The 15,654-nt window shown below is 44.4% G+C and overlaps 1 protein-coding gene across 11 annotated transcripts in view; it reads right to left on the reverse strand.

Annotated features, from left to right (window-relative positions):
* Positions 1–15,654, reverse strand: part of MYBPC1 (myosin binding protein C1) — a 362,797-nt gene that overhangs the window by 261,516 nt on the left and 85,627 nt on the right. For 10 of the 11 annotated variants that reach the window (XM_069229024.1, XM_069229030.1, XM_069229029.1 and 7 more), the window contains 5 exons: positions 7,071–7,106; positions 6,635–6,670; positions 4,608–4,640; positions 1,765–1,869; positions 1,426–1,574 (listed from right to left, as the gene is read on the reverse strand). In XM_069229024.1, coding sequence (XP_069085125.1) covers positions 1,426–1,574; positions 1,765–1,869; positions 4,608–4,640; positions 6,635–6,670; positions 7,071–7,106 — 359 coding nt within the window. The remainder of the gene's footprint in view (positions 1–1,425; positions 1,575–1,764; positions 1,870–4,607; positions 4,641–6,634; positions 6,671–7,070; positions 7,107–15,654) is intronic. The other variant, XM_069229023.1, reaches the window with a different exon arrangement.

Here is a 15,654-nt window from a genome sequence, read left to right on the forward strand (position 1 = left end):
GTGGACTTCGCACTCCGAGGATGTGCTGCAGAATGAGGACGTGCTGCAGGACATCAAGGAAGGAAAGTGTTTTTTTTATATTTATATTGGTGTGCATGTTATGTGTTTATGTTATGTGTGTATGTTATGCATGTTATGTGTGTATGTTATGTTATGGTTGTATGTAGTAGTTTTTTGCGACCCTCCAATTTATTTTGCTGCCAGCTGCCCTTGGTAAGCACACGCACAAGGAACTAAGAATCGGACATAAGGTATCTTGTGATGGCTTAATCCTATCTGGGTGCAACATTAATATTCTAAATAACTTGCTCACTCAGTCACTCAAGCACTCATTCACACATTCACACACTCTTTCACTCACTTTGAGATCGACAGCAAGAGATAGGCATGGATGGAGGCACCTAGAAGCAGCCACGGCAAAAAGTCATACAGAGACCACCACAGTGACACCCCAGTACATTTTATAGAGGAAGCCTACCTTTGATTACAGTCACTGACTTCATCGTGAATATACTCTGATAAAAAGCATATTTCTTTTAATTCTAACTAGAGTGACAATCTTTTTCAAATCATTGACATCATTACAATGAATCAAAGTCAACTTCAGTGTCAAAACACAAAAGCCCTGTCCCGTCTCCTGCCGGAGTACCCCCTGCACACAGGTAAGGTGGGTCTTTGACAAGGGAGGGGGGTGTTGTGTGTGTGTGTGTGGGGGGGTGTGTGTGGGGGGGGTGTGTATGTTTGTATATGCGTGGATGCAGGTTTATGTTGCGTGTTGAATGCGAGTGTGCATGTATGGATGTGTGAGTGCGTGTATGTTGTGTTTTGTGAATGCGTGTGTGTGTGCATGTGTGAAAGTGTGTGTGGGTGTGAGTGAGTGGATGTATGCATGCGTGGATTTTTGTGTGAAAAGGGTGTGTGTATGTGTGAGTGTGTCAAGGAGGGGCGTGAAAGTAGGGGGGTGGGTGTTTGGGGGTGTTGAAGAGGCGGGGGAGACCCCTATCCTTGACAGGGAAGGAATTCCCTGTCAATGATAGTGCCTACCGCCATGGTTTTTGTGGCGGTAAGGAAGCCACAAAAACCATGACGGTAGGCGGGGTCATAATCCCGCAGGCGGTACAGTGAAGGCCGCTGGGTTGGTGATGCATATCTCCAGCCCGGCAGCTGTTACCACCGTGTCGGTCAGAGTGGTACAGCTTCAGCCAACCCGCCAATGTCAGAATATGGCGGTAAGTACTGCCAGCCTGTTGGCAGTACTTACTGCCATGTTACTGCCGATCGCCGGGGTTGTAATGACCCCCAAAGTCAGACACCTTGACTTGGTCGCAACTTGTTAAGCACTCATTGTTCAACTGCTAGGATAACAATCAGAGAAAGGAGGAACAGATCACCACAGCATACACTGCCAAGTAATTTAAAGTTTACCTTGCTAAGACGATCGTATGTTTCCTTTAGTTGAAGGTGTTTCCCTGCTTTACTTGCCAGGTCCATCCATTTGCCTTTTAGCCACTTTACAGTTGGCTTCCGAAGAAGATCTTTGGCTTCTACTTTTGCCACAAAGGTAATATTACCCCCTTTAAGAAAGATGGAAAGATATTACAAAAATTTCACCTGCCTATCAGTGATATATATTGTTCTTAGCATGGACTTGGATTAAGAACGCTGCTTAATGCCACACATGGGCACAGGTTCCACCATAGTCATTACAGGTAAGAGCACACATGTGGAGGACAGAGCCACGTCACGCTTCGATTTGACACTCACCGACATTGATGGTGCCGCCATGGGGTTTTTCAACAAATAACGTGGATAGTTGAGAATTGTCTCGCTTCTCAGCTCCTTCAGGATGTCCCTCTCCAACAGACCCCACTGTCAGGGAATGGAAACAAGAATAGTCATGTCAGGACAGGTGGCACCTGACCTGGGTTTAGTAGAGATTATGCTTTAGTAAGAAACTCATGGAAAGTGGGTATCCTTATCTACAGGAGCGCTGTGGTGGATGGAGAAACTGCTGCTGAATAGCCTCGACCAAAAAGAGAGCCAAGGCCACCAGGGGCTACGGAAGAAAGCGTGTTGAGTTCTGAAAGATGTTTTTCACTATGACTCAGAATATTCCCTGCTAAATTTACAGGATCAGACCTGTGGCCAAAGGCACTGAAGCTGATGTTAAAAAAGAGGATGGTGGTAGCTGGAGCACGAGACAGCAGAAGAACAGAAGCAACACAAGCCACCATGTCTTCTAGCCCTAGAACATAAAAGGCAGCAGTGATTGATATGTGGTTGTACAAGGAAACATCACAAATGAGGAAATGTACCTTTCAATATACTACCTGTTCTTTTGGAGCTTATTCTCACCTACTCATAGTGAGCAAACAAAGGATCTGCTCCAGCCAGTCCACAGCTAGTAATAGTACTGGTCCCACTTCATAAATACAACTCATAGATACATACAAGACAACTGACAATAGAAATGTCTCTCACAAACAACAAGTCGAATCGGGTGCTTATTTATGATATGGCAGTACAACTGACCAGAGCAGCGATCAGACCAGGCTACACCATAAAAAACATTTTACTACACACAAGAGGAACCCCTGCGAAATCATTCAAGCATTAGCAACAGAGTTATCTTATAAGAGAAAAGGCAGATATCCCTTGTATACAACTTCCATAAACCTTTTCAGTGTTCCCTGGTTAAAGCATCCTGCAAAAGGTTGCACATGGCATGATTCAAGGTGTCAGAAAAGAAACTACAGCACATTAGGTGGCCACTTGGGGGTGGTGGGTGGGGGGGTGTCACTTAGTGTTGGACCCCATGTGATTAAGGGCTCAAGTTGCCCTCCCTTTGTCCTCACTCCTCCTCTTGGTCTTCACTATATCTACACCTGTGTGAGATTGGAGCTGTTTATAGTTAAACTCATTTGACAAAATCTCACTTTGGTTAAACACACTCATTCCCTCCTGCTTCCACACCCTTAACTCACCTTTCTGATTCCACAGGTCCACGCTACAGAATACCCAGAGGCAGGGTGCAATAACAAGATATATGGCCTCTTTTACTATGACCACATCAACCTGGCTTGTCCTATCCAGCCCAGTTGTCTGACAGAATATCAGTGAAACAAATTTCGTGTCAAAAATATTGAGGGCCAAAATATGAAGAAGGTAAGTGCAATGAGATAAGTATAAATTAAATATTCTTAACTCCACATCTATGTACCTTGAATGTACATGTTTATATATATATATATATATATATATATATATATATATATATATATATATGTGTATATATATATATATCTCATCAAGGTACATTTATATGGAGTTAAGTATAGTAAAACTTTGCTTACCTTTAGAAACCTACATTCACAATATTTTTCTCATCGATATCCCTGACATGAAAATGTGTCCACACAACATATTTAGCCAATGTTCTGTCCAAACTCCCACCCTGCTCTGACTGCCTTTCATCAAGTGATTTGCTGTCAAAGCTCTGTGCCTCTCCACTCCACTCTCATCTATGCTCTAGTGTGTGTGAGCTGTTATGTGCCATAGGTTCCATAGTGCTGCACTCTACCTATTTAAAGCTTAATGCAGGAAGCTGTAGGATATTATTCACACCTAGCAGTGAACCCTTAGCCACTTGCCTGCGCAACATCCGGCCAGATATACAAAGCCATCTAGTTGGAATCCCTATGATTTGTTAAATTACATGGTTTGTGACTGATGTATAACTTTTTAGAATGCACTAAACTCATTTTGCGATTCTGTAACAGGTTACCAAATCATAAAATGGATTTAAAAGGGCCTCCAGATCACTACTTAGAAGGGCTGCGTTTAGGGCTTATCTTCCAAAGAGCAATTCATTATATTACGCATCACTGTTTTACAACTGAAATCTGGTTGCAAATCATTAAACTTTTACCAACTCCACACATGAGTGGTAAGCCATTCCCAAAGAGTGGAAGGGGTCCTTTCCCGTTTCTGAATGTATAATGAATATTTTATTTGGGTGTACTTAATGGTCTAGGTGGTAGTGTTCCATTGCCTACTCTCAAACTTTTATAAAGTTGAAAGATCTTGTTCATTGTACCCCCATTTTCTTTAAGGAAAATGGGCTATATTTATAACAAATATGTGAAAAGCAATCACAGACCTGTGAGGGGCACCAATCGTGGTGAGTCACAATTTGAAAACAACCTCAGAAATATTGATGAGGTAAGTCACATTCACTACAGTTCAGAATTTTGTGAACCAAGACATTTCTTGAATCACAAAAATTGCACATGGGTCACAAAAAATACTGGTTGCAAATTGCGATCAGTATTTTACAAAAAATGTTTCGCACACATGTCCCATTGTTCTAATTCACTGAGCTCTATTTGAAAGCTGAAGCCTGGTCAGTTTTTTTTTTAATCTAAAGTGATCCTCATCACATCATCACCAAATTGTAAAATCTGTTACTTCGTTTCATGCAGGCCAGGTACATTCATATCCAATGGTAGAAAATAAAATGATGCAGGAGAATGATCAAGGAAGCACTCTCTTTACAATACAGGAGGTTTTCCAGCACATTCATGTTTATATTTAGTAAAGTTGCTCACCTGAGTCTTTTCTATCCTTAGAAGCATTTCCGTCTGTAAAGAAAGAACAGTGTGGGCAAGAGTTGATGAGTTTACCAATTTATGAACATATTTAGGCTACTGATGCCTCATCTTTAAATATGCAATGCATAATTTGCAGTACATTGAGACGGGATATTTAGCACTAATCACTCAGAAGTGAATAGAGATAATAATAGAATGAAAGAGGAACTCATTTTTAGTTCATGTTGTACCACATAAGGACTTTGTGTATGGCGGTAGCAGTCATGCAAGGTCAGCACGTTTATTATAGAAGATGCTGTGGTCTGTGACTGATGTGACAGCATTGCACATGCCACATTGTTTGCATGGGACATATTTTCTCACATGGTAGAGGTTCACCTTTTTATTTAAGTAGGTATTTAATCTCAAACTTCCACATCCTAGCAGGTCCCTACCAGCAAGTCACACCCCAGAGGAAACCATCAGGAGCAGGTTCCTCCATCCCACCCGGCTGTAATCCTGTCAGGTCCGACACTAAGAAGGTGTTTTTACCAAAATCGCATACCCTAGTAGGCGGTGCTTCAGCATGAGCCACCCCAGATATAGTTAAGACAAAGAAGGTTTCATTCCCAGTACAGATCCCAAGTACAGATGACATCCACCAGCACACATCACAGCACTAGAATCAACACTAGACGTTTCAGTTTTAACAGGCTTCAACTCTTCCTTGCTCCTGTCCGAGTACACTCTTGCACACCAAATTCCACATTTTTCATGTCCTATCCGATGCTACCCAGGGCATCCCACCCCAAAATAGTATACACCCTGTAAGTTCCACACCCTGCAGTTAGCCACAACAGTCCTCTAGTTCCTACTTCAGTTCCATTTCCGCCATGCCTCTAGGCTACACGTCAGTCTCACCTCCATGTACTCTAGGCCCTACTTCAGTCCCACCTCCATCATGTCCTCTAGGTCCTACTTCAGTCCCACGTATACCATGTCCTCTAGGCTCTCCCTCAGTCCCACCTCCATCATGTCCTATAGCCTCTAGGCCCTACCTCAGTCCCAAGTCCTCCATGTCATCTATGCTCTCCCTCAGTCCCACCTCCATCATGTCCTATAGCCTCTAGGCCCTACCTCAGTCCCACGTCCTCCATGTCATCTAGGCTCTCCGTCAGTCCTACCCCCACCATGTCCTCTAGGCTCTCCGTCAGTCCCACCTCCACCATGTCCTCTAGACCCTACTTCAGTCTCACCTCCATTAGACCCCACCATAAGCTGGTCCCAGTTCTCATGCGGCGCATCCCAAGAAAGCTCCACTCTAGTTCATTAGTTCACTAACTCTTCACGTTGCTTTTGTCTTATGAACAAGTGAAAGGCAACACAATAAAAATGTCATGAAATTGCAGAACTATGAATTAAAGAGTATTTTTGTACTTTAAGGTACACGTGTTTTAGTTTTTAGCTTTATGTTTACATCATCACAGGAAGTGTCGGGGAACAGTGATCATTTATGTTTTATCAAGGATGCAAACTAGTTTGAGGTCAACAGTGTATTTTTCTGAATTGTAAATAGAAGAGCGAAAGAAAGGTATCGATGAAAATGTTTTTCTTGGTCCCCATCAAGCAACAGCCGGAAAAAATTTAACAATAAAGATCGTAAAGTAAAAATATATTTTGGTTGACGAATATTTGAGTTAAACATTGGAATTAATTTTGAATTTAAATTGAAAATGTCTTGGGTACAAATAGACTGGTATTTTCTAACTGAAAGTAAGAATAACTGAAACATTCTCCTATGCGGGGCAAACAACACAGAAGTGTGTCAATCACAAGGGCGTGCAATGCTGTAAACGTAACCCCTTTGCCTCCCTGCATAAATATTAGTATCCGGCAACTGCCGCAGAAGAAGGCGAACATTAGTTCTGTTCCTGACATTTACATACTCTGTCACAATTGTAGTCAATGAAGTAAAAGAACGATATTCATAAAGTTTGATCAACTCACTTTTAAAGTTTGATAAACTAACACGTTTATTAACATACCTTGTGCGGCAGTATTAGGAGCCGACTCATCTTCGTCTGTAATAAAAAAGGTAGATAGAATTGGAAAATTGTCAAGGAGTTAATGCAACACACAACGTACATACCCTTTTTAGTGGGAGGGAAAATCAGAAGTGCAACGAAAAAGCGAGACCTGCAAAAGAAAGTGGAGAAATGGTGACAGGTGGAGGCAGGCAGAATGGGCAGTCCAAACCAAAACAATGAAACCAAAGCATCGAGGAGTAGAAATGGGACACCCACTGATGAAGGAAAGTCAAATACAATCCAAAGCACAAGGAGATGTGAACAAGGCGTGATTTGTGATTAACACAAGGATGTGGATGAGAGGTTTCTCAGGTGATGTTGGTTTGTTAGAGATGTCAATAACGTCAAGTAAGGAAAAAACACAAGAACGATTACGGTCAACCACACATCTGACCTTCAGAGGAAGATGTCATATCGCTGGCTTCTACGTCTGCAAGTGAAATGTGCACCACACGTACAATGAACGAGACGGTTACGAAATGATGTATTACACACTGCACACAGTGTACCAGTACAGAATACACATTTCATATTCCACGTCCACACCACACATAGCTAGAGTATTCCAATGTACTGATATAGAAAGCGTCCCCTGTGCAGACAACTTTTCAGATCTTATTGTGTGGGCCCTTACATCTGTTCAAAATTGTTCACTAGGGTCATCTTTTCACTCTATCTAGCAATCCTGAACACTGTTTACCTAGAAGTCAGAGTTCATGACTATTTCATGTACAATATTCTTGAGGATGTGAAACAGGAAAGTTTTAATGCACCTCATGCTCGTAGGTGGGGTATGCTGTAAGGATGGTTGTACAGAGCGGTTATATACCAATAATGTGGGATGTGGAGATTTCCTTCGACAGTAACAGTTTCTAAAAGGTACATAGGAGACATCTTGAACACTCAATGCATCTGACACTTAGTCCACATTGCACTCGTTTGTTATCAGGAGTGTCCTCTACAGTTGACATTGTGAAGACTGTAAGGACCTCGTTAAAATGTCACTGGCAATTGAGTCTGAGTTTCAGCACCTTGGAATTACTGATTCTCTGCAAATTGTTAATAACTGGATGCAGGATCCCCAAGCAATGACAAGTTTCGATACAGATAAAGGGATAACTTGTGAAATGTGTGTTTCCACACCAGCCTCCCCATTTCCCCTAAATGCCAGGGCTCCTTCCTACATTCATATTTTTTTAGGGAACTGTGAATGCCTAGAGACCTGAAGGTGTGGGTATTCCTGCTGAACTCGATATTCCAATTCAGACGGAAGCACGATTCCAATTACATCGAGATTACAGTCATATCTGTCATGAGGACCCGCCATATACCTCATTCATGCCAGACTTCGTGATCAATGGTCCCTGGATACTTTGTTACTGTCTTTCTAGTGTCAGGGCTATTGTGACAATACCCTACTTATTCTTCAGTGATCGGTAGGATCCCCACTGTATGGCTTCATTTGTGTTGATGAGTGTCTGATGTTTAATTTGCCATTTTCATTTTAGGCGAAAAGATTTCTCAAAGGATAGCAAGCAAACATCCTCACTAAAGACGTATCCAGCCTTACAGAACTGTCAACTCCTTCGTCCATCTGTCTCTTGGTAACTTACGGCAAAGAAGGCCTGGGGAGAAGACATTATGGCATGCAGTAGAGGTTTATTGCTGATCTTACAGTACATTTCACATGCCCAAGGCCTCAAACATCCAAATTATAGGTCAGTTTAATTTGTCTGTGGTAGGGGTGAAAGGTAGAATGATTTTTTGTAGGATATGTTCCATAAACCTACCCAGCCCTAGTTAGACTCCTTGCTTTATTTTAGTTGGTGTCCATTGATGTACTTTAGCAAATCCCATTACATTTCCTACTTTCCAACAAAGGTATCAAATGAAAGATACCAATGTTTTTTTTGTCAACCCTCTTTTAACGCAGATATCTTGTTCTGGTCTGTGTTATTGATGGTGTGATTCGCTTGGGGTGCTCTAGGACAACTTAAGTGTAGTGACTCCAACCCAGGACAGTGTTCCATGCTAGACCTTCCACCAAGCCTGACATACAATTTTGGAATGTGCAGTGCACTTACTTCACTTGCGTGACGTGCGGCAGGGCAAAGAGAGCATCTGCCCTGCCACATTATGACACTGTTAAAAGTTGTACACATTTATTTCCACCCATTACTGAAACCACTGTGGTTTTCCCTTGGGGAGAGCGAGGCCGATTAAGTATTGATAAATCCAAAATATTTAAACTTGAACAAAAATTAAATATACTTCAAAAATGTATATTGGTTGAAGGTTTTGTTGTGGGAAGTACTGTTGATTTCAGTGTCAATTTTGTTGGACTAAGTATTCAATGACAATCCCGTTTTGGCAATTGAGGAAGAATTAATAAAAGCAAGCCAATAGTTTAATAAATAATAATTATGTACCAACCAGATATGTATCTTCAAATGATCAGACTGGAAAGTCAGCGCCTATTTTGAGCTTCGACCCACAGTTATCAACATAGATTCACAAGACTACCTTCTACTGCTCGAAAGCATTTTAAATTGCCAGCAGCATATTTTAGCTAAATGAACTTGGAAGCTAGCACCTTCATACTTTATGATTCTTATGTTTGTGTGCCTGCACTTGTGGTTTCCGCTGGAAAAATCTCGCCCATCCACAAATTAAGGAAAGAGCTCAAGATGTCCTACTCTAAACAGTGGACACAGAAGCTTCTCCTGACACTGCATCAGTTTTGGACCTGTTACCCTTTACTGGACAATAGCCTTGACTAAGTTGGTGTCTTCACATAGGGGGTCACCGCCAGGGCCGGGGACCGCGGATGCACCGCCAACAGGCTGGCGGTGCATCCAGGCCAATTCTGACCGCGGCGGTAAAGCCGCGGTCAGAAAAGGGAAACCAGCGGTTTCCCGCCGGTTTTCCCCTGGCCTGAGGAATCCTCCATGGCGGCGCTGCAGGCAGCGCCGCCATGGGGATTCCGACCCCCTTCCCGCCAGCCTGGTTCTGGCGGTTTTGACCACCAGAACCTTGCTGGCGGGAACGGGTGTCGTGGGGCCCCCTAACAGGGCCCCACAAAGATTTTCAGTGTCTGCATAGCAGACATTCAAAATCGCGACAGGTGCAACTGCACCCGTCGCACCCTTTCCACTCCGCCGGCTCCATTCGGAGCCGGCATCCTCGTGGAAGGGGGTTTCCCGCTGGGCGGGCGGGCGGCCTTCTGGCGGTCACCCGCCGGCCCAGCGGGAAACTCAGAATTACTGCGGCGGTCTTTTGACCGCACCGCGGTATTCTGTCGGGGGAACTTTGGCGGGCGGCCTCCGCCGCCCGCCGAAGTCAGAATGACCTCCACAGTGTTCTGGTAACTTTGCCTTCCATGCTATGGTCTTTCCCAGAGTCCCGACAGTCACGTGGTGTACGCCCGGGTTCATCCTGCCCCATCCTCCTGTGACGTGTCATGACGCTCCATAGGGTGAGACGAATACCCACCCCTATGCCAAGGATACCCCGATGTCCCTCGGGCCGCGACTCCATAGCGCTCAGGACCCTGCTCATGGTTGATGAGTGGATGAATGAATGATACTGGCCTCTAGCTCAACGGTGCCATCCCAGGTGTCCTTCCCTGGGGGCATCTCTGCTTCCAAACACACCTGGCCAGGTGCGTCTATCCAGAGAGGGCACGAGACCTTCTCTGACCGGGCAAAGATTGGATCATTGACGAGGGGACTGGGCATGAATGTTGGCATCGCCCCCACACCGAAGCATCAGCTGCCCCAGGTCCTTCCTCTCACAGCTCAGGGGGCCGAGAGGCACCAGTGAAACCCCCGTAGGCTCAGCACTGGTCTCTGCCAGGGGTTACAGGTGGGTCGGCAACCCCTGGGGCACAGGCAGGCTCGACCCCCTTCACCAGACCTCTATGACAAGCACAGGCGCCTGGGAACAAGTGGGTTGTAATGTCCATGAAGTCCCCGGATGTGGAACGCCCCCTCCCACGCCCCCCCCCCAACCCCCTCCCTCCCCCGCCCCTCCAAAACTTCTGAAAGGTCCCCAAACTCTGACAAACTTTTCATGTGACTGCGGCACTTGTTCAGACTCATTTCTGCAAAATGCCACATTTCTGTGTTTTCCATTTGTGCTCCTTGGCGCCAGGGGGCAATTTAGGGGGTCATTCTGACCCTGGCGGTCACCGACCGCCAGGGCCAACGACCGCGGAATCACCGCCAACAGGCTGGCGGTGCTTCCATGTCCATTCTGACCGCGGCGGTACAGCCGCGGTCAGAAACGGGAAACCGGCGGTGTCCCGCCGGTTTCCCGCTGCCCCAGGGAATCCTCCACGGCGGCGCTGCAAGCAGCGCCGCCATGGGGATTCCGAACCCCTTACCGCCATCCTGTTCCTGGCGGCTTTTGCCGCCAGGAACAGGATGGCGGTAACGGGTGTCGTGGGGCCCCTGGGGGCCCCTGCAGTGCCCATGCCAATGGCATGGGCACTGCAGGGGCCCCCTAACAGGGCCCCACATTGATTTTCAGTGAAAATCGCGACGGGTGCCACTGCACCCGTCGCACGCCTTCAACTCTGCCGGCTCCATTCGGAGCCGGCTTCCTCGTTGAAGGCGCTTTCCCGCTGGGCCGGCGGGCGGCCTTCTGGCGGTCGCCCGCCCAGCGGGAAAGCCAGAATTACCGTGGCGGTCATTTGACCGCGGTGCGGTCATTTGGCGGCTCCCGCCAGGCGTGCGGTTACCGCCGGCGGCGGGAGTCGGAATGACCCCCATAGTGTTAAATACACAGCCTTGATTGAGGATCTTTACCTCAAAGCTATTTATGGCTTTTTTTCTGACATCGAAGACATACAACATCATTCTTGAAACCGCTTACCCATATCTCTATGATAATAGGCTACTTTTTGGTTGAAAATGAATTTCTTACTTCCCAGGAGACCCATCTTTTCTGAAACTCCCAATCCCCATAACATTGCCAATTATCCTTACTCTCTCGCTTTTATAGCTTCTTAGGTGTGCTGATGGCTTCTTGAATTGAGAAGAATACCAATAACTTCAAGGGTGGAAGTACTTGCTATTGCAAGTGGGACTGTGAATGTTCCTCTAATAACTGGAAATTACTATGAAATTGGTAATTCTGGGTTCGATTCCACCAATAATTGTACCTGTGTTTCACCCGCAGGTTTGAGTTGCTTACAGCAGCCGAATCTCCTGGTGAATCCAAACAGATCTATTTTGTTCTACATATTTCATAATTACACATTAATCCTGGATGTCCTGAATCCTGTGCATAGACTCGAATTCAGAATGCTAATTTACCGTTCAGTGGGGCTCAAAAACTAGCGTGTGTGTATGTATGTCTATTACATATCATGCAGGCATACTAAGTGCAGGGAAATAATGCCAAAGTGAAGAGAAAGTTGTGTACTGTGATGCTGCCAGCCTGATATCACCAACAGCAGACTGACATAGATCGATAATTGGATACTGATGGATCATGGAGTACCTCTGACAGCCCCGTAGGGATGTGACAAACACAGTGGTCCTTTGACTAGTTCTGCCCTAGGTCCTTGACTCTTCATCAGAACTAGCCTACCAGGGAATTTTCAGGTTCCTGTATAGATGTGTTTTTCTCTGAGTAACAGCAGCAATTTTAGTAACTTTGATTTTTATAGATTTCGTTTTGAGAGACGTTGCATCAACATTTGTGAAATTTAGGAATAGGAATGAACATTAAACGCTCTAACTCAAGGGGCCTAACTCAAAAACACATTTTCAAAATCGTGTGTACTGTTTGTGGAGCTACAGATATATGTAGAAACTTGTACTCCAATACATGCCAGTCAGAAATCTACATCCAGTATAACACTGGGTCATTCAACAAACCTTATGCAACAAAAACATGTTGTTAGGTCCCAGATAATTCAAGGCCCAAGAGTCTGAAACTCTTTAAATACAGACGTTGGGTCCTGTTCCCCTTTGGAGTCTTCAGTTGTTATCACCCTTCTTCATTCCTAAACCTAAACTTCACCACTTTTGATAACCAACAAATAACCCACAAAAGGCATCTCTGTCAACTGAAAGATCTACTTTCCTCCCACTCACTACAGCCTCAAAATTGTAAAGCACACCCCAATCATTCCCTTTACTAATAGATGACTATTGGATGATTTGTACACTCGTGTTCTACCCTCCAGAAGTTCTCATTTTTGTCGTTAATTTATATTTTTTTCAAACCTATTGTTGTTTTTTTTACAAATAGACAATTTCGTTTTCAATTTGCAGGACTAGCTGTTTAGTCTAGATCTGAGAGTGTTACTACACATGAAACTTTTTTTTAAACTGGTAAAAAAAATGAACAGTGATGTTAAAAATGGGTCTCGTTCATTATGCATATAACCTTCCAGAGAAACGGCAAGTACGGCCAATAACAACAGCGCTCCAGTTTCAGTCGGTGTGCCTTACAGCACTAGGCTTCTCAGCAGAAGGATTGGGTGTCCGAGCTGCCGCTTTCATGTGATACAAGGCAGAAATAATGTAAGAGGATGCTGCGTTCAGCTGCTGACATCTGTTGTGACTGATAGCTCACTCAGGAGTTTGAATGTGGGCCAGCTCGATTCAGTGTGTGATCCCTCTTAGCCCGATAAATTGAGGACCATTATCTTGAGTGTGGAAGCATGTGTTATTTACATCACTTAGAAATGACAAAAACTGTGGCCCTATAGGTTCTCCAGCAACAAGTTTTGTCAATAGTTCTTCAATGAACAGTTGAGGCTAGGTATGAATTTGATTAGGTTTAAACCCAGCTCCGACCGCATGCCTGTTTGTATGAACGATTACCCCGATCTTGTCATTTGATGTTGCGACTCCAAAAACCATTCTTTTTAGGGTCGAGCTCAAAGCGCTCCGTCCCTGGTGTAATCTCTCTGTGGGCTTTTATCCACACCCATCTGTTTGGTTGGTTTGTCAGCTTGCCTTTTAAAATTAGCTTGATTTCATTAGTGGAAGGCATGCATATGTCATGCCTCTTTTGGTGTTTAGCCCGCCTCGAGCGCATCAGCCAACTACTGAAAACATATGAAGCTCCATGTTTTCTGTATGGTTTCTGCACTATTTTCCCTCTTTATTTCGTAGGCAGCACAATCTTGCTGGGCAGAAGTTGAGCCCGGTTACATGGATAATTGCACTTTTGTGGTTACATGGATAATGGCACTTTTGCTGATAAGTTTAGCTGGGAGCGGACTTCTGTTCCCTAAAAACAGAAAATGTTTGAGCGTTATTCACTCGCAAATGCAATGAACATATCAGACGGAGGACCCAGCATGAAGGGTTGTAAGTCACCACCTAAAATACAACAGAGAACATGTACCGCTACATAGAATCTACTACATTGAAATGAGTCCCTCTGAGATTACCACTGCAGGGAGTACCACTTCTGAGGTTACCACTACTGTGATTACTACCTCTGAGATTTCCAGTACAAACATTACATCTGCTGACATTACCACCTTTGAAATTACCACTGCAGCGATTACCACGGCCGAGATTACCACTGCTGTGATTACTATCTCTGAGATTACCACTGCAGGGATTACCGCTGCTGAATTACCACTATTGTGATTACTACCTTTGAGAGTATCACTGCAGGGATTACCACTGCTGAGATTACCACTGCTGTGATTACTACCTCTGAGATTACCCCTGCAGGGATTACCGCAGCAGAGATTACCTCTACTGTGATTACTACCTCGAGATTACCACTGCAGGGATTACCATTGCTGATTTACCACTACTGTGATTACTACCTCTGAGAGTACCACTGCAGGGATTGCCACTACTGAGATTACCACTACTGTGATTATTTACTCTGAGATTAACACTTCTGATATTACCACTATTGTGATTACTACCTCTGAGATTACCCCTGCAGGGGCTACCACGCCTGAGGTTATCACTACTGTGATCACTACCTCTGAGTTTACCAGTGCAGGGATTACCTCTGCTGAGATTATCACAGTTGAAATTATTGCTGCAGCGAATACCAGTGCTGAGATTACCACTGCTGGGATTACTACATCTGAGATTACCACTGCAGGGATTACCACTGCTGAGATTACCACTGTGATTACTAGCACTGAGATTACCACTACTGATATTACCACTACTGTGATTACTACCTCTGAGATTACCACTGCAGGAATTACCACTATTGTGATTACTACTGCTGAGATTACCACTGCAGGGATTACTACTTCTGAATTACCACTACTGTGATTACTACCTCTGAGGGTACCACTGCAAGCATTACCACTGCTGAGATTTCCACTATTGGGATTACTAACTCTGAGATTACCACTGCTGATATTACCACTGCTGTGATTGCTATCTCTGAGATTACCAGTGCAGGAATTACCTCTGATGAGGTTACCACTACTGTGATTACTACCTCCCAGATTACCAGTGCAGGGATTACCTCTGATGAGATTACCACAGTTAAAATTATCACAGCAGGGATTACCACCGCTGAGATTACCACTACTGGGATTACTACCTCTGAGATTACCACGGGAGGGATTACCACTGCTGAGATTACCACTGATGTGATTACTACCACTGAGATTACCACTTCTGATATTACCACTACAGTGATTACTGTCTCTGAGATTACCAGTGCAGGGATTACTGCTGATGAGATTACCACAGTTGAAATTATCACAGCAGGGATTACCACTGCTGAGATTACCACTGATCTGATTACTACCACTGAGATTACCACTACTGATATTACCACTACTGTGATTACTACCTTGGAGATTACCACTGCAGGGATTACTGCTGCTGAGATTACCACTACTGTGATTACCACTATTGTGATAACTACCACTGAGATTACCACTGTGAAGAATACCACTTCTGAGATTACCACTGCATTGCGTAAAATAGATTCAAAAGTAAGTGAACTGACCCTATGCTAATTTA

The sequence above is a fragment of the Pleurodeles waltl genome, chromosome 4_1, assembly GCF_031143425.1.
Source record: "Pleurodeles waltl isolate 20211129_DDA chromosome 4_1, aPleWal1.hap1.20221129, whole genome shotgun sequence".
NCBI lineage: Eukaryota > Metazoa > Chordata > Amphibia > Caudata > Salamandridae > Pleurodeles > Pleurodeles waltl.